Source organism: Brienomyrus brachyistius, unplaced genomic scaffold, assembly GCF_023856365.1.
Source record: "Brienomyrus brachyistius isolate T26 unplaced genomic scaffold, BBRACH_0.4 scaffold45, whole genome shotgun sequence".
NCBI lineage: Eukaryota > Metazoa > Chordata > Actinopteri > Osteoglossiformes > Mormyridae > Brienomyrus > Brienomyrus brachyistius.
Genome location: NW_026042320.1, coordinates 2,640,496 through 2,665,673, shown reverse-complemented (window position 1 = coordinate 2,665,673; position 25,178 = coordinate 2,640,496). Strand labels below are relative to the sequence as shown.

At 47.0% G+C, this 25,178-nt stretch overlaps 1 protein-coding gene across 1 annotated transcript in view; it reads right to left on the bottom strand.

Annotated features, from left to right (window-relative positions):
* LOC125723102 (NACHT, LRR and PYD domains-containing protein 12-like) overlaps positions 1-25,178 on the bottom strand; it is a 206,956-nt gene that overhangs the window by 167,956 nt on the left and 13,822 nt on the right. The window contains exons 7-11 of the mRNA XM_048999540.1: positions 21,420-21,593; positions 20,857-21,030; positions 20,236-20,409; positions 10,016-10,189; positions 9,855-9,901 (exon numbers count right to left, since the gene is read on the bottom strand). Of these exons, the coding sequence (XP_048855497.1) occupies positions 9,855-9,901; positions 10,016-10,189; positions 20,236-20,409; positions 20,857-21,030; positions 21,420-21,593 (743 nt within the window). The remainder of the gene's footprint in view (positions 1-9,854; positions 9,902-10,015; positions 10,190-20,235; positions 20,410-20,856; positions 21,031-21,419; positions 21,594-25,178) is intronic.

Here is a 25,178-nt window from a genome sequence, read left to right as displayed (position 1 = left end):
ATATAAAAGGAAAACGAAACAATAATATACCCCACAACTACAGTACTGGCAATTACAACTTTACAATTACAACCAAATACTCCTGAACACTTCGACATTCGTGCTGAACACTTAACACACCTAACACTCATTAAACATGGCAAAAACAACGCAATGCATTTCTATAGGTCCAGTCTTTGGGGAGGATGATGAGCTCTTTCAGGATAGCGTCTCTCGTGAGGGTCAGAGCCCTGAACAGGAACCTCAGGAATACCCGCATTAACAAGTGCAGCATTTCCATGATCAGGAGGCGGCGGCTCTGAGGCTGTGCACACGAGCTCATCAGAGCCCTGAACAGGAACCTCAGGAATACCCGCATTAACCAGTGCAGCATTTCCATGATCGGGAGGCGGCGGCTCTGAGGCTGTGCACACGAGCTCATCAGAGTCCTCAGGGTTATGAAGGTCATCCTCTGTGCTCTTATTGGCTGAACGTTGAGCGGTTGCTTCCAGCAATTGATCGACGTGTCGACGCCAGATAACACTTTCCCCAACTCTCACAGTGTATGTTAGAGGGCCTGTCTTGGACAGTATTTCACCATGCTGCCATTTCTGCTTAGACTGACGGTAGTCTCTTGCCAGAACTTGTTGTCCAATCACAAAGTTTTTAACATGACCAGTCTTTGCTTTGATGGATTGTTTTTGCATGACATCTCTACGCAGGTCAGGCTTTAGCAAATCAAGATGTGACCTCAGTCTTCTTCCCATGAACAAAACGGCAGGAGCTTGACCTGTGGTAGTATGGTCAGCATTTCTGTATGCAAGTAAGAAATTTACCATCTTCTCTTGTAGTGACACTTGAGCATTTGACATTGTTTTCATTGACTGTTTAAATGACTGAACAAATCGTTCAGCTAGCCCGTTCGTGGCGGGGTGGTAAGGTACTGCTGTGGTGTGTTTGATGCCATTTCTCTGGAGGAAGGACTGAAATTCCTCGGATGTGAATTGACTGCCGTTGTCACTGACAAGTCGTTCAGGCAATCCTGTTCTTGCAAACAGTGTGCGGAGTAGTTCCACTGTTTTTGTGCTTGTGGCATTTCTCAATATGAAGACCTCTGGCCACTTTGAATATGCATCAATCACCACAAGAAACATACGATCTAGGAAAGGCCCAGCGTAGTCCACGTGGATCCTTTGCCAAGGGGCAGTTGGCCACTCCCAGCTGTGGACAGGGGCGGATGGAGGCTGTTTTTGCGTCTGCTGACATTCAGGTGTTTTTGGCAGGCCACCCCTTCACAGTTAACTCAAAGACCTTTGCCATAGTTGGATCTCTGGATGTTTCCTGTTTGACCTGTGCGCTTGTGATAGGTAGGTTCTCCAGAAGGGTTGTATGGAACATCTCAGCTGGGTCTGCAGTGGCATTGACTTCAGGTTCACATGGTAAACGAGAGATTCCTTCAGCATTACCATGCCGTGTTGTGCCTTTGTACTCAATCACGTATCTGTGCCCTCCTAAAAACAATGCCCATCTTTGCAAACGTGCTGTAGTCATAGCCGGAATAGATTTCCTAGGGTTAAAAATGGCCACTAGGGGTTGGTGATCTGTAATTAATGTGAAACATTTGCCATATAGGTATTGGTTGAATTTCTTGACACCCCAAACAAGGCTAAGCCCTTCTCTGTCAATTTGTGCATAGTTCTTTTCAGCAGCACATAAAGATCTGGATGCAAAGGCAATAGGGCGTTCAGAGCCGTCCGGCATTTTGTGTGAAAGGACAGCACCTGTGCCATATGGCGAGGCATCACAAGCCAAGCGAAGAGGTAAATCTGGGTTACAGTGAGTCAAGACTTTTTCGGATGGGATAAGTTCTTTCGCAGTCTGGAATGCCAGGTCACAACTCTTTGTCCATTTCCAAGTCACTTTTGCTTGTAGGAGGCTGTTCAATGGATGAAGCACAGTTGCAAAATTTGGCAGGAATTTGTGATAGTAATTGACCAGTCCCAAAAATGAGCGAAGCTGGGAAACATTGGTGGGCTTTGGAGCCTTCAGGACGGCATCAAATTTGTCTCGTGATTTGTGGAGACCCTCTCTGTCTATTCTGTGCCCACAGTACTCAATGGAGTCTTTAAAGAACTCACATTTGTCCTTATTGGCTCTAAGTCCACACTCAGCTAGCCTCATTAGGACAGCCTCTAGATTAGCCAAGTGGGAGCTGTCGTCATGACCTGTCACAATAATGTCATCTAAGTAGCACTGGGTGCCTGGAATGCTGTAGCACTTGATCGATAGCACGCTGCCACACCGCAGGCGCGGATGCAGTACCAAACACTAGCCGATTGTACCGAAAGAGGCCTTTGTGGGTATTAATTGTTAGGTACTTTTTTGATTCAGCATCCATTTCCATTTGTAAATATGCTTGAGCCAAATCAATCTTTGAAAAATGTTGCCCTTCAGCTAATGAAGCAAAAATGTCTTCTATACGTGGTAACGGGTATTGATCTGCATGGAGAACTGGGTTGATTGTTACCTTAAAGTCGCCGCATAGCCTTATCGCGCCATTTTTCTTCACAACTGGTACGATTGGTGTTGCCCAGTCTGACCATTCAACTTTGGACAAAATTCCCTGGTCCTCTAGTCACTTTAGTTCTGTCTCTACTCTTGGACGCAACGCATAGGGGACAGGACGAGCTTTCAAAAACTTGGCTGAGGCACGCTCATCCACTGTGAGGTGTGCTTTCATGTGTTTTAAAGTTCCTATGCCCTCCTGGAAGACTGATGCTGTCCGTTGAAGTAAAATTTTCAGCTCTTCCTGTGTGGCTTTACGGCTTTCATTCTCAATGGGCTGCATTACCTTAATAGACTGCCAATTGAGCTTAATCATCTGCAGCCAGTCGCGTCCAAATAATGGTACACTTCCGCATTGCAGCACATACAAATCCAAAGTTTTCATTTTGTCTTCATATTTCACTTTGACTTCAATTTTTCCCACCGGTGCCACCTTTTCTCCTGTATATGTTTTCAGTAACAGTGGTGTACGTTTCAATTTAATATTTGCAAACTTCTCTTTGTAATCTTTCAGCGATATAAGAGAAAGTGCTGATCCAGTGTCTAGTTCTATTTTTACTTTCTTTCCTTCAATCTCTGGGGTCACCCATATCATCCTCTTATCACTGCCTGACACTGAATGGAGTGCTATATGCCTCAACCCTGTGTCAGTATCATCTGAGGTTGAACCACTTGTATCGGTGTCATTCATTTCATTCACCCTTTTATCTCTTTTTTGGAATCTTTGTTTTTCCTCATTTTGCTTCATTTTACACATTCTCTGTATGTGGCCCTTTTTATTACAGTGTTTACAGTTCTTATCACGAAACCAGCAGTCTGCTTGGTCATGAGAACTTTTCCCACATCGGAAGCATACAGCTGCCTTGACTGGCTTGGTTGAGAATTTGTTAACATTATGAGTCTCACTTGTCATTTTCTTTTGTAACTGTGATGCATCCCTTGAGGCAGTTTCCATTGCCACTGCAATTTCTAATGCTTTGGCTAATGTCAAGTCTTTTTTGGTTAGGAGTCGTCTTTGTATGCTTTCGTTATGCATACCGCACACAAGCCTGTCTGAGTGCGTCAGACAAGCCCGCGCCAAACTGACAATGTTCTGCGAGCTTCCTGAGCTCTGCCATGTAGTTGGGAATTGATTCGTTCTTTTGCTGATTTCGGTTATGAAACCTGAATCTCTCTGCAATAACAAGTGGCCTCGGATTAAAGTGCTCCTGCAACAGTTTGGTTATATCTTTGAACGATTTCTGAGCAGGTTTTTGCGGCGCGGTTAAACTCCTCAGTAAGTTGTATGTCTTTGCGCCCATAACACTCAGGTAGACTGCCACTTTTCTCTCATTTTCAATGTTGTTAGCTAAGCAATATTGTTCCAGTCTTTCGATATACGTGTCGCGGGGGTATGTGTGCCTGGGCACCTGCCCGTTCTGTCTGACGGGGGCATAACCAGACCTTTTACAGTGGGGTTGGGGGGGGGGAAAGGGTGCCTGGGCACCTGCCCGTTCTGTCTGACGGGGGCATGACCAGATCTTTTACAGTGGGGTGGGGGTGGAAAGGCTGCCTGGGCACCAGCCAATTCTGTCCTACGGGGGAGTAAGCAGACCTATTACAGTGAGGTGGGGGTGACAAGGGTGCCTGGGCACATGCCTTTTTTGTCTGATGGGGAGTACCCAGATATTTTACAGTGTGGTGGGGGGGGGGGTAAGGGATCCTGGGCACCTGCCCGTTGTCTGACGGGGGCATAACCAGACCTTTCACAGTGGGGTGGGGGTGGCAAGGGTGTCTGGGTAGCTGCCCTTTTTGTACGACGGGGGAGAACCAGACCTTTTTCAGTGGGGTGGGGGTGGCAAGGGTGTCTGGGTAGCTGCCCTTTTTGTCCGACGGGGGAGAACCAGACCTTTTTCAGTGGGGTTGGGGGGGGGGAAAGGGTGCCTCGGGACCTGTCCGTTCTGTCTGACTGGGGCATAACCAGACCTTTTACAGTGTGTTGGGGAGGCAAGGATGCCTGGGCACCTGCCCCTTCTGTCCTACGGGGGAGAACCAGACCTTTTACAGTGGGGTGGGGGTGGCAAGGGTGTCTGGGCACCTGCCCCTTCTGTCCGACGGAGGAGCACCAAGAACTTTTACAGTGTGGTGGGGGGGTTGTAAGGCTGCCTGGGCTCCAATCCGTTCTGTCTGACGGGGGAGAACCAGACCTTTCACAGTGGGGTGGGGGTGGCAAGGGTGTCTGGGTAGCTGCCCCTTTTGCACGACGGGGGAGAACCAGACCTTTTTCAGTGGGGAGGGGGGTGGCAAGGTTGCCTGGGAAACTGCCCGTCTTGTCTGACGGGGCTTTAACCAGACCTTTTACAGTGGGGTGGGGGTGACAAGCGTGCCTCGGCACGTGTCCATTCTGTCTGATAGGGGCATAACCAGTTATTTTACAGTGGGGTTGGGGGGGGTTAGGGTGTCTGGGCACCTGCCCGTTCTGTCTGATGGGGGCATAACCAGACCTTTTACAGTGGGGTGGGGGCGGCAAGGCTGCCTGGGCACTTGCCCGTTGTCTGAAGGTTGCATAACCAGAGCTTTTACAGTGGGGTGGGGGTGGCAATGGTGTCTGGGCACCTGCCCGTTTTGTCTGACGGGGGCATAACCAGATCTTTTACAGTAGGGTGGGGGCGGCAAGGCTGCCTGGGCACCTGCCTCTTCTGTCTGACGGGGGCACAACCAGTCCTTTTACAATGGGGTGGGGGTGGCAAGGCTGCCTGGGCTGCTGCCCATTGTCTGATGGGGGCATAACCAGATCTTTTACAGTGAGGTGGGGGTGGCAATGGTGATTGGGCACCTGCCCGTTCTGTCTGACGGGTGCATAACCAGACCTTTTACAATGGGATGGGGGTGGCTAGTGTGTCTGAGCACCTGCCCCTTCTTTCCGATGGGGGGGAACCCAGAACTTTTACAGTGTGGTGGGGGTTGCAAGGGTGCCTTGGCACATGCCTTTTTTCTGACGGGGGCATAACCAGACCTTTTAGAGTGGATTGGGGGGGGGGGGTATGGGTGCCCGGGCACCTGCCCGTCCTGTCTGACTGGGGCATAACCAGACCTTTTACAGTGGGGTGGGGGTGGCAAGGCTGCCTGGGCACTTGTCCGTTCTGTCCGACGGGGGCATAACAAGAACTTTTACAGTGGGGTGGGGGTGGTAAGGCAGCCTGGGCACATGCCTTTTTTGTCTGAGGTGGGCATAACCAGACCTTTTACAGTGGGGTCGGGGTGGCTAGGGTGCCTGGGCTGCTGCCCATTGTCTGATGGGGGCATAACCAGATCTTTTACAGTGAGGTGGGGGTGGCAATGGTGATTGGGCACCTGCCCGTTCTGTCTGACGGGTGCATAACCAGACCTTTTAAAATGGGATGGGGGTGGCTAGTGTGTCTGAGCACCTGCCCATTGTCTGATGGGGGCATAACCAGATCTTTTACAGTGAGGTGGGGGTGGCAATGGTGATTGGGCACCTGCCCATCCTGTCTGACTGGGGCATAACAAGAACTTTTACAGTGGGGTGGGGGGTGGCAAGGCTGCCTGGGCACTTGTCCGTTCTGTCCGACGGGGGCATAACAAGAACTTTTACAGTGGGGTGGGGGGTGGTAAGATATCCTGGGCACCTGCCTGTTCTGTCTGACGGGGGCATAACCAGAGCTTTTACAGTGGGGTGGCGGTGGCAATGGTGTCTGGGCACCTGCCTATTCTGTATGACGGGGGAGCAACCAGACCTTTTACAGTAGGGTGGGGCTGGCAAGGGTCTCTGGGTACCTGCCCCTTCTGTCCGATGGGGGAGTAACCAGACCTTTTACAGTGTGGTGGGGGGAGGGGCGGGGGGGGTGGGTAAGAGACCCTGGGCACCTGCCTGTTCTGTCTGACGGGGGCATAACCAGAGCTTTTACAGTGGGGTGGGGGCGGCAAGGCTGCCTGGGCACTTGCCCGTTGTCTGATGGTTGCATAACCAGAGCTTTTACAGTGGGGTGGCGGTGGCAAGGTTGTCTGGGCACCTGCCCGTTCTGTCCGACGGGGGCATCACCAGACCTTTTACAGTGGGTGGGGGGTGGCAAGGTTGTCTGGGCACCTGCCCGTTCTGTTTGACGGGGGGCATAACCAGACCTTTTAGAGTGGGGTGGGGCTGGCAAGGGTCTCTGGGCACCTGCCCCTTCTATCCTACGGGGGAGTAGCCAGATCTTTTACAGTGGGGGGAGGGGGGGGGTAAGGGTGCCTGGGCACCTGCCCGTTCTGTCTGACGGGGGCATAAGCAGACCTTTTATAGTGGGGTGGGGGTGGCAAGGCTGCCTGGGCACCCGCCTGTTCTGTCCAACGGGGGAGCAACCAGACCTATTACTGGGGGGTGGGGGTGGCAAGGGTGCTAATTTTTTAACAAATCAAATTTCTTTATTTATTTAAATATATTAATAATAATTTTATTTACTTTAATCTACTGAACCAGGACAATTATATTTTCCAGTTTTTTTCAGTCTGTTATGTCTCTAGTTAAATGATTTATACACTGATTGACAGTCATTATGTCAGTTATGTTCAGCTGCAGTAATACAGTGAATTTAACTTAATCCAGCAGACTGTGGTTTCATTATGTTACTCAGTTATGCTTTGGGTGACGCTGAAGCAGGACATTAATAGGACAGAACAGAAAGCCTTTATTGTCATTGTACAGGGAGGAAATACAGTAAATGGACATAAATATATAATATATAAAATGTACATATACAGGAGAAGGGGATACCCCCCCCAATCAGGATTACATTTAATTACATTTTAGTCAGAGAGAAAACGTATAAAAAACAATATTCTTCATGTTTATTCAGCTCACTGAACACAATCATTTATTTTTTGTAAAACACACAGTACTGTGCAAAAGTCTTAGTCAGCCCAAAGAAATGTTTAAAGCTGTTTATCTGGGTAGCAAGTGTACTTTGGCTTAGAACAAAAAACACAATTTAATATTAGAACGTCTGCAAATTAAAAGTAACACAATAAAAACTAGTAATAATTTCTTCTGCTTTCTAAAAAGTTACTGATATCTAGTTGGATGGCTAGATGAACACCGCTTCAGTTCCCAAACTTCTCCTCAGGGGCACCTCAGCCGTTCTGATTTTGTTAAATTTCACCAACAGCTCAATTAAATAATTAAATATATCGGTTTAAAAAGTTAGTGAGAGATTGACTAGCTGTATGAGGTGTGTTAGTGGCCAAGTCAAAAAATACATGGCTGCACTGGACGGTCGCTGCAAATACTGGGATGATTTTAGCAGAGGTTCTGAAATGGCGAAGCTGACACACTTTGACAGGCATCATATCATAGTTTTACACCAACAGGAGGATAATCTAAACATCATTTTCTTTGCCTGCCTAAGACTTTTGCACAGTTCTGTACATTTCAGAGTAAAAAGGATTATAAAGGTTAAAAAGCAGAGATTTTACCTTTTTGCCAGGAGAACCAGCAACATGTCACAGTGACACTGAGGAGTTTCTATGAACATAAAACCCTGGATAGAGGGACTCAGTGAATGAGGAGGTGAATCTGTGCAGGGGGGTCAGTCCATCAGAGGAGACTCTGTAGAAGGACAGAGCACCAGCCCCCCAGTCCAGATACACTCCTACTCTGCGGGGGCCTGAGGGCTGTATGGGTATGAGAGTCTGTTTATTATTGTGCCGGACAGAGTAACTGTCAGTATTACAGCACAGACTCCATGATTTGTCATTGTATCCAAGCTCACAGTCATAACTCCATCCTTTCCTCCTGATCCCTTTATAAGTCACTCCTATCCAGGCTGCACGTCCATCCCACTCAGCCTCCCAGTAACAGCGGCCAGTCAGACTCTCTCTGCACAGAACTTGGAGGCAGATGTCAAATCTCTCTGGATGATCAGGATATGGCTGCTCTGCCCCCCACCCATGTGTCACCTTCCTGTTCCCTCCTGACAGAGACAGGCGTCTGTTTGCTGTGTTGGGGTCCAGCGTCAGCTGGCAGGAGTCTGTAGGCAGGAGGAAGAATTATTAATCCCATCAGGCCGCCTGTACTTTATGTTTCTGTACGATATAAAAACAGCACAGCTTCCCCTAACGAAGCGGGAACTGAAGTTTATGAAACATAAAGTGGGCGCGCGACGGCGGCGGGAAGAGCCGCCAAAATGGGCACGAGCTAAACTAACAGCTTAATTAATTTAATTAAAAAATGACAAAGCAGCGACATTCATCAGACATATTCATCACAAGCATATTTACCACAAAACGGCACCAGAGATCAATACTAAAGTCAGTAACCGCGCGGCGTGAGCCCCGCATCTCGCGCACGCACGCGGCCGCTCTAATCTGTTAACATGGGCGCCGAAATGAAATTTGATATTTTCCGCCGCACATCCAGTGTGTCCCGGGCGCTAATTTCTTTTAGCACCGTGGATCAGCAGAACTTTTTAATATCCATGAGTGAAGCCCTACACGATTGGCTAGCTGATTAATATTTATGAGAGGGGCACTACCTCATTGGCCAATTAACATCGACTTGTGCTGCCTGTTTCTTCTACCTAAAGCAGGGGTGTCCAAATCCAGTCCTGGGGGGCCGGTGCCCTGTGTAGCAAAGTGCTTTCCCTGTTCCACCATAAATAATTCAGCTCAAGAGCTGTGTGGTTATTAGCACAAGGAGATGAATCAGGTGTGTTAAATGAGGGGAAACCCAAAAATGTGCAGGACTCTGGCCCTCCAGGACTGGATTTGGGCTCCCCTGGTTTAAGGGATTCAGTGACCAATCAGTAATATTCTCTCATGAATATTAAGGATGTTCCAGAACCACCCTGTAAAAATGCAAATTCACATTTTGCACTTGAGGAGAGAGTCCGGTCTCACTGCCTACAGGTGCCTCCTTAGGACAATACTAACGAATCTCACACAGAAAACACATACACTCACGGCATCCGCAAAAAGAACAAATGCAAAGGATTCTTTTTTTGTGAAATTAAAGATGTATAACTAATTCATAATATATTTAACCATCCTACACTCCCACACAAACACAAAGATAATACAAGCAGCTATAAAGCATTTGTAAAAAATATTTTTAAAAACAATTAAATGAATTGATAGTGTCTTTGGTGATGATTTTGATATTTTGTTTCTCGTTTGGATGTTGTCTAAAATGACATGAAACTCACCTAAACACAAACATGGAAATCCATCTACACACAGTGCAAAAAGCCACACTCATCACAACAACTGTGTGAATACAACCATAACATACAGTAGTATTCATGGTATTATTAATAAAAACATGCAAAGACACTTACATTTCTGTAAGCCTGGTCTGGTCCTGCACTCTCCACCGTAATCCACACTACAGGAGAAGCAGAATGATATAGTACTGCTGTATCCATTTATTTATTGGTGCCTCTTCTTCACATACATGCATAAGTATCTGTAGCGTGTCAGACAAACACTCTGTACTCACTGCAGCTTCTCCAGTTTACAGCTGGGATCCTCCAGTACAGCAGAGAGCAGCTTCACTCCTGAGTCTCCTGGGTGATTGTAGCTCAGGTCCAGCTCTCTCAGGTGTGAGGGGTTTGATCTCAGAGCTGAAGCCAGGGAAGAACAGCCTTCTTCTGTGACTCTACAGCCTGACAGTCTGCAGAAACATGGAAAAAAAATCCACAATAAATAAGATCACCTGACCATTACAAGCATTACTTTTAAGCAAAAGTGATTCCTCTAATAAATATTTCAATAATCACACAAAATTAACATCTTTTGAACATTTTATAAGAACCTATACTTCTCAGAACCAGATCCAGTTGATATAGAATCATTTAAAAATAATCTAGACTTACCCATATTAACCAATGAAACAGCAGATGCCCTTGATGCCAGAGGTGGAGATTTCAGGTCCAGAGAGTACAAATCCAGACCAAGATTTTGTTTCAACCAACCAGATGAATATAAAGAGTCACAATCACAGAGACTCAACTGGTTTGTTGAAACAAAATCTTGGTCTGGATTTGTACTCCCTGGACCTGAAATCTCCACCTCTGCTTGATGCACCATCAGAAGAACTCCATAAGGTCCTCAACCAAATGCCTAACAACCAATCGCCAGACCGGATGGTTACCCTGCAGAAATCTATAGGCCATTACAGTGTTATTGAAACCTGATAAAGACCAAACACAGCCCTCCAGTTACCGGCCATTACAGTGTTATTGAGACCTGATAAAGACCCAACACAACCCTCCTGTTACCCGCCACTCTCATTAATGAATAACTTGAAAATCATTACAAAAGCTCTCGCCACTCAGTTACAGACAGTCATTCCTACTATAATCCATCCTGATCAGACAGATTTCATCAAGACCAGACATGCCTCGGACAACATCCATAGATTATTTAATTTAGTCTAGACTGCTCAGCATACCCATACTAAAACCATGATTACATCATTAGATGCAGAAACGGCATCTGACAGTCAGGTGGACATTCCTCTTTAATACATTGCATAGATTTGGCTTCGGAGAATCGTTCACCCACTGGCTTAAAATACTGTACACCTCACCCAAAGCTACAGTGTCACAGATGGGATGACATCACCTGCATTCACACTCCGACGGGGAAGACGGCCTGCATGCCCACTCTCTCCTTCACTGTTTGCCATCTTCATAGAAACAATTGTGGCAGCAATATGACAGAACAGTGAAATAAATGGAATTCATACTAATAACAACACAAAATTAATCTCTATGCAGATGATATCTTGCTGTTTTTATGAAACCCTCAAAATATGAAATTTTAATTTTATTAATACCTTTTCAAATCTATCAAACTACACAATAAACTGGAAAAAAACCCATAATATTCTCACTGTCTGAAGATGCCTGGGATTCAGCCGATCAGGATGGTCCATTTCACACTGGAAATATCCGGTACTTGGGTATCTACATCTCCCACAGGCTGTCTGACTTGGTTACTCTCAACTACACCCCCTTATTCAAAACAATAGATGAGTCTCCCACTTCAATCAATAAAAATAAAATTACTCATCCAGAATAAATTCAGAAAAATTCTTTCAAACTCATTAATGTCACATTTTTGCTGGAAAAACAAAAACTCAAAATCAAACATTCCACATTACAGAAAAGTAAATCTCAAGTTGGATTACAAGCTCATTTTTCTTAATTATTACTTAGCAAATCAACTGCAAGACTTAACTAAATGGTCACACTACAGCAGTAACAGCAGCTCATGGTTACAGCAGGAGCAGCTGTACTGTAAAAATCTCAGACATGCAGACTTACTCAAAATTTCATTAAAGAAACAAAACTGCTTTAACAACACAGTGCTGCCATTTCCACAGCACTGACAGCACAGAGGAAAGCCATTAAAATCACTAACTGTACTCTCAGACCCTGTAAATACACGCCAATCTGGAATGATCTGGACTTCCTACTTCACAATATCACTATTCACTATCACTCACGGGGACAGAAAGGGATTACACATCTCCACCTCCTTTTCAGTAACAGTCATTTCATGACATTCGAAGACTTAATCCATAAATACGAGTTGAGAATAAGCAATTTTTCTAATATTTACTAACTGAATCCAGCATCAAAACCAAAATGAACCACAGACATAATACACTGAATCCTCCTCAGATGAGACAACATTCTGCAACTTAAAAATAAAAAGAAACCTCTAGAATATATAATCCTCCATCTGCGACAGACACATTGATATTTGTACCAAAAATTAATTGGAATAAGGACCTTATCTTTTCCCCCAGCTCTGATTTCTGGATGGACGTCTGCAACAACATATTCACAGTGACAAATACTGGCCTTCAGTTCAGTACAAAGTAATTCACATAAAACATGTGACTCAATATCAAAAGTAGTCAGTACTGATACCTGCTCACAGTGTACAAGGGGTGTCACAGATAATTATCTGCATACTCTGTGGGCCTGTATACCTGCTCACAGTGTACAATGGGTGTCACAGGTAATTATCTGCATGCTCTGTTGGCCTGTATACCTGCTCACAGTGCACCATGGGTGTCACAGATAATTATCTGCATGCTCTGTGGGCCTGTATACCTGCTCACAGTGCACCTTGGGTGTCACAGATAATTATCTGCATGCTCTGTGGGCCTGTATACCTGCTCACAGTGCACCTTGGGTGTCACAGATAATTATCTGCATGCTCTGTGGGCCTGTATACCTGCTCACAGTGCACCTTGGGTGTCACAGATAATTATCTGCATGCTCTGTTGGCCTGTATACCTGCTCACAGTGTACAATGGGTGTCACAGGTAATTATCTGCATGCTCTGTTGGCCTGTATACCTGCTCACAGTGCACCATGGGTGTCACAGATAATTATCTGCATGCTCTGTTGGCCTGTATACCTGCTCACAGTGCACCTTGGGTGTCACAGATAATTATCTGCATGCTCTGTTGGCCTGTATACCTGCTCACAGTGCACCATGGGTGTCACAGATAATTATCTGCATGCTCTGTGGGCCTGTATACCTGCTCACAGTGTACAATGGGTGTCACAGATAATTATCTGCAGGCTCTGTTGGCCTGTATACCTGCTCACAGTGCACCATGGGTGTCACAGGTAATTACTGTATGTTCTCTATAGGTGAAAGATCTGGACTGCAGACAGGCCAATTCAGCACCCGGACTCTTCTCCGACGAAGCCATGTGCTTGTAATAGCTGCAGTATGTGGTTTTGCATTGTCCTGCTGAAATACACAAGGCCTTCCCTGAAACAGACGTCCTCTGGAGGGGAGCATGTGTTGCTCTAAAACCTTTATATACCTTTCAGCATTCATAGTTCCTTCCAAAACATGCAAGCTGCCCATACCGTATGCACTCATGCACCCTCATACCATCAGAGATGCTGGCTTTTGAACTGAACGCTGATAACACGCTGGAAGGTCTCCCTCCTCTTTAGCCCAGAGGACACGGCGCCCTTCATTATCAACAAGAATGTCACATTTGGACTCGTCTGACCATAGAACACTTTCCCACTCTGAAACAGTCCATTTCACATGAGTCTTGGCCCACAGGACACGACGGCGCTTCTGGACCAGGTTCAGTTATGGCTTCCTTTTTGCATGATAGAGCTTTAGCTGGCATCTGCAGATGGCACGGCGGATTGTGTTTACCGACTGTGCTTTCTGGAAGTATTCCTGGGCCCATTTAGTAATGTCACTGACACAATCATGCCGATGAGTGATGCAGAGTCGTCTGAGGGCCCGAAGACCACGGGCATCCAATACAGGTCTTCGGCCTTTGGACATTTGTAATATTATCTATGTTCTGTTGTGAATAAAATATAGGCTCATGTGACTTGAAAGTGTTTTATTTGTTATTTCATTCAAATATAAAGTACTTTTCTAGAATTCTGGTTGTTTGTATGTTTGCTGGGGGGCGGCATGGTGGTGCAGTGGTTAGCACTGTTGCCTCACACCTCTGGGACCCGGGTTCAAATCTCCACCTGGGTCACAAGTGTGTGGAGTTTGCATGTTCTCTCCATGTCGTCGTGGGGTTTCCTCCGGGTACTCCGGTTTCCCCCCACAGTCCAAAAACATGCTGAGGCTAATTGGAGTTACTAAATTGCCCGTAAGCGTGCATGTGTGAGTGACTGGTGTGTGAGTGTGCCCTGCGATGGGCTGGCCCCCCATCCTGGGTTGTTCCCTGCCTCGTGCCCATTGCTTCTGGGATAGGCTCCGGACCCCCCGCGACCCAGTAGGATAAGCGGTTTGGAAAATGGATGGATGGATGTATGTTTGCTGGGGGCGGCATGGTGGTGCAGTGGTTAGGACTATTGCCTAACACCTCTGGGACCCGGGTTCAAGTCTCCACCTGGGTCACATGTGTGTGGAGTTTGCATGTTCTCCCCATGTCGTCGTGGGGTTTCCTCCGGGTACTCCGGTTTCCCCCACAGTCCAAAAACATGCTGAGGCTAATTGGAGTTGCTAAATTGCCCAACTGGTATGTGAATGTGCCCTGCGATGGGCTGGCCCCCCTCCTGGGTTGTTCCCTACCTTTTGCCTATTGCTTCCGGGATAGGACCCCCTGCGACCCAGTAGGATAAGCGGTTTGGAAAATGGATGGATGGATGTATGTTTGCAGCAAACTATTTTGTGAATAAAAGCTACCTCAACGCCCACCGCCCCCTTACTTTTTTGCAGTTATTTTTATTAATTATTATTATTACTGTTTAATTCATGTATTGTATGTTTCAATCATTACAGATATGTATGAAAGTGTGTCTGTGTATGTATGGACATTCATATCTATGTATTAATATACACTGCTCAAAAAAATTGAAGGAACACTTTTTAAACTTCTGGGATATTGATCAGGTCAGTTAAGTAGCGGAGGGGGTTGTTAATCAGTTTCAGCCGCTTTAGTGTTAATGAAATTATCAACAGGTGAACTAGAGGGGCAACAATGAGACGACCCCCAAACCAGGAATGGTTTAACAGGTGGGGGCCACTGGCATTTTTCCCTCCTCATCTTTTCTGACCGTTTTTTCACTAGTTTTGCATTTAGCGACGGTCAGTGTCACTACTGGTAGCATGAGGCGATACCTGGACCCTACAGAGGTTGCACAGGTAGTCCAACTCCTCCAGGATGGCGCATCAATACGTGTCATTGCCAGAAGGTTTGCTGTGTCTCCCAGCACAATCTCAAGGGCATGGAGGAGATTCCAGGAGACAGGCAGCTATTCAAGGAGAGCTGAACAGGGCAATAGAAGGTCCTTAACCCATCAGCAGGACCGGTATCTGCTCCTTTGTGCAAGGAGGAACAGGATGAACACTGCTGGAGCCCTACAAAATGACCTCCATCAGGCCACTGGTGTGAATGTTTCTGATTGTTTGGTCAGAGACAGACTTCATGAGGGTGGCTTGAGGGCCCAACGTCCTCTAGTGGGCCCTGTGCTCACTGCCCAGCACCATGGAGCTCGATTGGCATTTGCCATAGATTACCAGAATTTGCAGGTCTGCTACTGGTGCCCTGTGCTTTTCACAGATGAGAGCAGGTTCACCCTCAGCACATGTGACAGACGTGAAAGGGTCTGGAGAAGCCATGGAGAACGTTATGCTGCCTGCAGCATTGTTCAGCATGACCGGTTTGGTGGTGGGTCAGTGATGGTCTGGGGAGGCATATCCATGGAGGGACGCACAGTCCTCTACAGGCTAGACAACGGCACCTTGACTGCCATTAGGTATCAGGATAAAATCCTTAAACCCATTGTCAGACCCTATGCTGGTGCAGTGGGTCCTGGGTTCCTCCTGGTGCACGACAATGTGGCAAGAGCATATAGGCAGTTCCTGGAGGATGAAGGAATTGATACCATTGACTGCCCCCCACGGACATTATGTTTCGTCCATTCGATGCCACCAGGTTGCACCTCAGACTGTCCAGAAGCTCAGTGATACCCTGGTCCAGATCTGAGAGGAGATCCCCCAGGACATCATCCATGGTCTCATTAGGACCATGCCCCGACATTGTCAGGCATGCATACAACCACGTGGGGACCATACAAACTACTGAGTATGATTCTGAGTTACTGTAATGAAATTTCAACAAAATGGACTAGCCTGCCGCATCATTTTTCACTTTGATTTTCGGGGTGTCTTTGAATTCAGCCCTCTGTAGGTTGATAATTTCATTTACATCAAACGATGTGGCATCCTTTCGTTCCTAACACATTACCCAGTCTACATCAGTATAGATATCCAGCATGATTTTTTCCCCCATTGATATCTGATGTGTTTTCAAAGTGTTCCTTTAATTTTTTTGAGGAGTGTATATGTGTGATAATTTTTTATTTACTAATTTCTTTTTGACAATTACGGCTCCAATCATCCACAATCATCATATATAAATAGAATCCTTAGTTTTTTACTTTTTTGCATTTATCTCCTTTTCTTTTCCTCTCCCCTCTACGACTCCTCACATTAAATACTGACTTCATTCGCCCCCCCATTCCTGCCACTTCAACTAGCCTCTACTTTGGGCTAGTGGTTCTTTTCTCCTGTGCCTCTGGGTGGGGCAGGTCACCTAGTGCACTGGGGGTGGGGTGACGCAGACACTCTCACAGACAGATACCCAGTCACAGACACTCTCACAGACACGTACCCTGCCGCAGACACTCTCACACACACGTACCCTGCCGCAGACACTCTCACAGACACATACACTGTCACAGACACTGTCACACACACGTACCCTGCCACAGACACTCTCACACACATGTACCCTGTCACAGACACTCTCACACACACGTATCCTATCGCAGACACTCACACACGCGTACCCTGCCTCAGACACTCTCACACACACGTACCCTGCCACAGACACTCTCACACACACGTACCCTGCCACAGACACTCTCACACACACGTATCCTGCCGCAGACACTCTCACACACACGTACCCTGCCACAGACACTCTCACACACACGTATCCTGCCGCAGACACTCTCACACACACGTACCCTGCCACAGACACTCTCGCACACACATATCCTGCCGCAGACACTCTCATAGACGCGTATCCTGCCGCAGACACTCTCACACACACGTATCCTGCCGCAGACACTCTCGCACACACGTACACTGTCACAGACACTCTCACACACGCGTACACTGTCACAGACACTCTCACACACGCGTACACTGTCACAGACACTCTCACACACACTTACCGTCACAGACACTCACACACATATCCTGCCGCAGACACTCTCACACACACGTATCCTATCGCAGACACTCACACACGCGTACCCTGCCACAGACACTCTCACACACATGTACCCTGCCACAGACACTCTCACACACACGTATCCTGCCGCAGACACTCTCACACACACGTACCCTGCCACAGACACTCTCGCACACACGTATCCTGCCGCAGACACTCTCGCACACACGTACACTGTCACAGACACTCACACACATATCCTGCCGCAGACACTCTCATAGACGCGTATCCTGCCGCAGACACTCTCACACACACGTATCCTGCCGCAGACACTCTCGCACACACGTACACTGTCACAGACACTCTCACACACGCGTACACTGTCACAGACACTCTCACACACGCGTACACTGTCACAGACACTCTCACACACACTTACCGTCACAGACACTCACACACATATCCTGCCGCAGACACTCTCACACACGCGTACACTGTCACAGACACGCTCACACACACGTACCCTGCCACAGACACTCTCACACACGCGTACCCTGTCACAGACACTCTAACACACACATACCCTGTCACAGACACTCTCACACACATGTACCCTGCCACAGACACTCTCATACACACGTACCCTGTCACAGACACTCTCATACACACGTACCCTGCCACAGACACTCTCGCACACACGTATCCTGCCGCAGACACTCTCGCACACACGTACACTGTCACAGACACTCACACACATATCCTGCCGCAGACACTCGCATAGACGCGTATCCTGCCGCAGACACTCTCACACACACGTATCCTGCCGCAGACACTCTCGCACACACGTACACTGTCACAGACACTCACACACATATCCTGCCGCATACACTCTCATAGACGCGTATCCTGCCACAGACACTCTCACACACACGTATCCTGTCAAAGACACTCTCGCACACACGTACACTGTCACAGACACTCACACACATATCCTGCCGCAGACACTCTCATAGACGCGTATCCTGCCGCAGACACTCTCATACACGTGTACCCTGCCACAGACACTCTCACACACACGTATCCTGCCGCAGACACTCTCACACACGCGTACACTGTCACAGACACTCTCACACACACTTACCGTCACAGACACTCACACACATATCCTGCCGCAGACACTCTCACACACGCGTACACTGTCACAGACACGCTCACACACACGTACCCTGCCACAGACACTCTCACACACGCGTACCCTGTCACAGACACTCTAACACACACATACCCTGTCACAGACACTCTCACACACACGTACCCTGTCACAGACACTCTCACACATACGTACCCTGTCACAGACACTCTCACACACATGTACCCTGCCACAGACACTCTCACACACGCGTACCCTGCCACAGACACTCTCACACACACTGCATTATATGCGAGTCCGCTATATCCGATGCTTTTTCTGCATGTAATTAAAGGTGCACAACCGGCAGTCCTGGTCTGTTATAGACGATATTCCGTTACAAGCGAGTCCATTATAACAGGATTATACTGCACCTTCGACTCCACCTAGCAGACATACTTATGAGGGGATTGAGGTATGGACGTTTTGAAAGGTATGACAGAAAGAAGCTTTTTCTGTCAGTTACTTAAAATGTTAGTGCCAGGAGTTTTCAAAACATTATACAACATTGACTGGAATCAAATTCAACTACCTGATTAAACAAAAATGCTTTTGTGGCAATAAACATTAAAGGTGGATTTAGCGTAAAAAGAAGGATGGTTATAATGAAATGAACCTTATCCCAACTGTAAGATATGGTGGAGGTTCCTGATTTTCCTCCAAAAACCCTGGAAACCTTGTTAGGGTACATGGCACTATGGGGTCCATGAGATACCAGGACATTTTATATCAAAATTTGGCTGCTGCTGCCAGGAAACAAAAACTGGGCCTTCATTGGATCTTCCAGCAGGACGGTGATCCTAAGCACATGTCCAAATAAACAATAAAATGGTCAGCTGACCGCAGAATCAAGCTTCTGCCATGGCCATCTCAGTCCCCTGACCTGAACCCCACTGAAAACCTGTGGGCTGAGCTGAAGAGGAGATGCACAAGAGAGGGCCGAGGACCCTGGGTGATCTGGAGAGATTCTGTAAAGAGGAATGGTCTCAGATGCCCTGCTCTGTATTCTCCAACCTTATAAAATGTCATAGGAGACTCAGTGCTGTTATACTGGCAAAGGGAGGCTGTACAGAGTATTAAAAGCAGGGCTGCCAATAATCGTGGCACATGTGTTTTTCTTGAAAATTATTATTTCTTGATGAAGGATTTGTTTTTCTTTGAATAAATTTATTTCAATGAAAGGTTGAATTTTTCTCATTTTTTCAGTGTGAGATGAAGCTGCTTCGCCAAAAGGTGGATTTTTTTCTAACCCTTTTTACAAATCTTTACAAGGGGCCAATAATTGTGGAGGGACTGTATATTGTTTATATACGACACTGTATTTGTACTAAATGGTGGTAAGTTAAGCATGTCCTCTACTGTCAACACCCGTGTAAAATAATCATTAAACTCATTTACTATATAAATTTTAATTTTCAATTATAAGGCTCTTACTATCCTGCAGATGAGTGATTTCAGCTTTTAGAGTTCTTTTGGAGTTAAAATATTGGAAGAAACTTTTAATGTCATCCTTAACCTCCAATGCAATCTTCCTTTCGACATTCCACTTACTGTAGTGAGTCTAATGTTATTTTTTAAGTCAACCTATAGACTTTGATACTCCTGCTTTATTTTGAAATCACTAGCTATGTTCCACCTTATTATCTCCAGCGTACAGTGTGAAATACCCAGTAATACTCACCTCACTACCCACAATTTACAGTATGGAATACCCAGTAAGACTGACCTCAGTAACTCTAGTTTACAGTGTGGAATACCCAGTCAGACTGACCTCAGTATCTCCAGTTTACAGTGTAAGTCCCCCAGTCCAGCAGAAAGCAGCTTCACTCCTGAGTCCTGCAGGTCATTGTCACTCAGGTCCAGCTCTCTCAGGGGTGAGGAGTTTGATCTGAGAGCTGAAGCCAGTGCCTCACAGCATTTCTCTGTGAGTTCACACAAGCCCACCCTTAAAAAAATGAAACACTTTTAAATCCACTTTTTACACTGCAGCACTGTATTCAAATGAGGAGAATAGGGACCATGACATAATGGATTTTCAGAAAACAATTAAATTATTAAAAATAATTTTAACAATCATTCCGATTCTGTTTGGTGTCCATTATTTTTTTCTCCATAACACGTTAAAGTCAACATGTTTATCTGTAACAGTGCCGTTAACTTTGCTAACCAACACAAATGTTTTGCATGGATTATATGGTTGAATGGATATTTCCTGCTTCACTGCTTAATTATTTCTAGCATGGATCGAGGGCTGATAAGATTGTGGGATATAAGGAAGTAGGATAAGAAAACAGAAGCTGTTTGTGTTTGTTTATTATGTAACTGCTGAAAGGCATTGTGGGTTTTCTTACTGTCCAGTTACGTTTGTGTAAAATGCATATTCTGTACTCACTGCAGCTTCTCCAGTTTACAGCTGAGATCCTCCAGTACAGCAGAGAGCAGCTTCACTCCTGAGTGTCCTGGGTGATTGTAGCTCAGATCCAGTTCTCTCAGGTGTGAGGGGTTTAACTTCAGAGCTGAAGCCAGGGAAGAACAGCCTTCTTCTGTGACTCTACAGCCTGACAACCTGCAGAGAGAGAGACAGAAACTCCCCAATAAATAATATCACCTCACCATTATAATTATTAAATAAATACAGCCCTCAGTATCTCCTGCGTAATGTGTGAAATACTGAGTAATACCGACCTCAGTATCCCCAATTTGCAGTGTGAAATACCCAGTAATACTGACCTCAGTACCCCCAGTTTACAGTGTGAATTACTCAGTAATACTGACCTCAGTACCTGCAGTTTACAGTGTGGAATACCCAGTAATACTGGCCTCAGTATCTCCAGTTTACAGTGTGAATTACCCAGTAATGCTGGCCTCAGTACCCCCAGTTTACAGTGTGGAATACCCAGTAATACTGGCCTCAGTATCCCCAGTTTACAGTGTGGAATACCCAGTAATACTGACCTCAATATCTTCAGTTTACAGTGTAAATCCCCCAGTGCAGCAGAGAGCAGCTTCACTCCTGAATCCTTCAGGTTATTGTCACTCAGGTCCAGCTCTCTCAGGGGGGAAGAGTTTGATCTTAGAGCTGAAGACAGCACTTCAAAGTGTTTATCTATGAGATCGCAGCTGTTCAGCCTGAAACAGAAAACACTTTAAGACACAGACATACACACATCCTACACATTAGTAAAATACAAAGCATTACAATAAGCATTTGTTTTCAGTATAATTAGCAGCATAGCTTACACCTCAAAATGAATTATAGTCTGCAGAATGTTCTGTGCGTCTGACAATCTGCTGCAGTTATATGATCACTAATTGTGAGTCAGTGCATCTTTGCTCAAAACTAGAGGTAAAAACATTAAGTAGAAGCTACAGCCAAAAATCACAGAATATACAGGAATATATAGGAACACAACAGCAAGATGGATGTGAACCTCCCATAACAGTCAGACCAGTGCTTCCAGTGCAGTCCTTAGCCATCTTTCTGCCAGGTGTCCCTACACTCGACACGTATCACTGAAAGGAGGAGATGTGAACATTCCCAGCAGCTAATGCAGCAGCAACTGGCACTTGGATTCCTGATCCCATGAGTAAAATCCTTTTTCTCCCTGTATTGTTATACCTGAGAACATGTCAAATCACCAATCACGTCTGGGTGATATGACGATATTATCGGTAATGAGTGTAATCAGACAAGTATTCCGGTGTCGATATCTGACAGTGACTAACCGGCAATTATCGTCTTTGCTGAGGAAACGCGCTTAGGCTACATACAAAGCAAGATAACAGAAGGATCCATGATTTGCTTTCAGTTCAGCTTTCTAGCCAAAGATTCTGAAGCAGTTAAAAAGAAACATTGCACAGAATTTCACAAGCATTGTCCCTTGCAGTAACCATGCGTTCGCCATTCTTGTAAGTTCAGTATTGTCACATCAGCAACTTCTATCTCTGAGTCAGCAGCCAGAATGTCAGTCATTCAAGTGCAGCTTTCTGGTGGGAATTTTGAGCTTCCCGACTCAGTTTTTCGTGTCTGAGTCTTAGGCACGGCTTTAAGTGTGTCCCTGACCCGCCGTCTCGGTGGAGGACTGTCTGCTCGCGGCCGGTGGTTTTGGGCATGTGTAGCAGGCCTGCCCACGAGGAGAGCTCCCCCCGGGGGAGCGCGAGGAGGGGCGCGAGGCCCCGGCGCTGGTGCGGGACACCGAGCACTGCGGGGGCGCCGATACTGTAGTAACGGACTTGGACTCAAACCGTGGGGACCGGGAGGACGAGCCCCCCCTGCCCGTAGTCACTGCCCCCACCCCCGCTCCCGAGCCACGCCGGGATGGCGGGCTGACAGAGGAGCCCGGTCCGGACACAGCAGGGCCTGCTGGCAGCAGCGCGGTGAGTGACTCCGCTCCCGCTGAGACAGCGGTCTGGCAGAGGAGCCCGGCCCGGACGCAGCAGGGCCTGCTGGTGGCAGCGCGGTGAGTGACTCCGCTCCCACTGAGACAGCGGGCTGACAGAGGAGCCCGGCCCGGACACAGCAGGGCCTGCTGGCGGCGGCGCGGTGAGTGACTCCGCTCCCACTGAGACAGCGGGCTGACAGAGGAGCCCGGCCCGGACGCAGCAGGGCCTGCTGGTGGCAGCGCGGTGAGTGACTCCGCTCCCACTGAGACAGCGGGCTGACAGAGGAGCCCGGCCCGGACACAGCAGGGCCTGCTGGCGGCGGCGCGGTGAGTGACTCCGCTCCCGCTGAGACAGTGGGCTGGCAGAGGAGCCCGGCCCGGACACAGCAGGGCCTGCTGGGGGCGGCGCGGTGAGTGACTCCGCACCTGCTGAGCCAGGCACTGACCCACCTGTAGACACACCGCAGCGGAACATCCCGAGCCTGAGCTGGACCTGCACTTACTGGATTCTGATAAAGATCATGAGGATGTAGAGAGTTTGGCTGATGACTTGGAGGACTCACAGGCCTCCATGGACTCCAGCACCCCTGTAGGTAGGACCAAGGTTTACTCTCTTGAGCAAATCTGTTTCTTTCTGGACAGCACTAAAGGCCAGAGAAAACCTAAGATAGAGTGCTATGCCCCTGATTGGAAACTGTTTTACCTTCATGTACGATGGCGATGAGGAAATTTACTTTGGACGAGCTTGATAAACAGAAGTGGTGCAGATTAAAGAAGCTTCACACCCCCTTGTGGAATTGGAGTGCTGACATTCAGGGACTCCCCATGCCTGCGTTCCCACCTGCCTCTCCCTCCTACTTATGCTGCCATTGCCATATCTGCCGGAGCTTACATACTGCACTCACCTAACTGTTTGCACTGCCTCTAGTCTCCCCTACTTTGGCTAACTGCACATTTTATTTCCCCTACTCCCCCTGGCTGTGCTGCCTGGAGACCCCACATTTTCAAGATATCCTGCCTACCCTGCTGTCTACGACGTCTCCACTACCTGTGAGTCCTTCCGGCCTGCTCACCCTTCTGCCTGTGACATCTTCCCTGTTTACCCTGCTGCCGTACTACTGTTCGCCCCCCCATCTGAAGCAGCTCCAGCACTTGCTGTCATCACCTCCCTGCCCCCCACTTTGTGACTGAAATGTTAAGATTGGGATAATGTGAATTAGGACTTTGCCATCTTGATCATTTGACTTCCTCTGCTGCCCCCTGGAGGATGGGCTCCCCCTTTCAGTCTGGTTAGGGTTAGGGCTTCCTCTGCTGCCCCCTGGAGGATGGGCTCCCCCTTTGAGTCTGGTTCCTCCCACCGATTCTTCTTTCTAGGGAGCTTTTCCTTGCCACTGTCCCCTCTGACTTGCTCACTGGGGGCTTTGGGCAGGGATGCTGTAAAGTGCTTTGAGATGATGTAATGTTGTGAAAACACACTATACAAATAAAACTGTACTGAACTGAAACTGCATTCAGTGTTTGGTGGGGGGGGGGGACTCAAAATGAGATCTGAACCAGCAACCTTCCGCTCATGGACACAGAGTCCGAACCCAAAGAGTCACGCACCACACCCAGTATTTACAGAAATGCTTCCTACAGCATCCAGAACTGAAACGAATATGAGTGGTTTTCCCACTATTAATGAAAACTGGACCATTCTGTATGATGCTGTATCTTTGGTTATTTGTTACACAAAGGATGGTCGTGGAAATCTTGTCTTTTTTGTTTTTACTACATCACTACCTTCAGTTAATATAAACCAGATTAAAAAGGAACCTTGTTGTTAAAAGAGGGGAAATAAATTTTATATATATATATATATATATATATATATATATATATATATATATATATATATATATTAATTTAATATTTTAAACAATGTTTATCTATCTCTGCCGGACTAGATGTGCCATCACATCCTCAGCCAGGTGCAGCTGAGGCCAGCAGAGGGCGCCAGTGAGCAGCCAGAGACAGCAGTCATACGGAAGCTCCCAGCTCTGGGCTCCATCACATGAACACGCCTGCTGACAATAACACTCACATACCACTTATACACCCTGTGGATAAAGAGCCCTCACTGTTTCTATAGCAGGTTAGGATGCTGTGCTGTGATCAGGAGGCAAACTGGATGGGAATGGAAACGTAGTAACAAACAAAAAGTGACATCACTACCTTCAGTCATTATAAAGTCTGTGGTCAAGATTAGCTACTGCTGTACAAACAGCTATAGCTGTGATTATCAAAATAAAACCCAGTTAATCCATGAGGAGAAATATATAATATATATTAC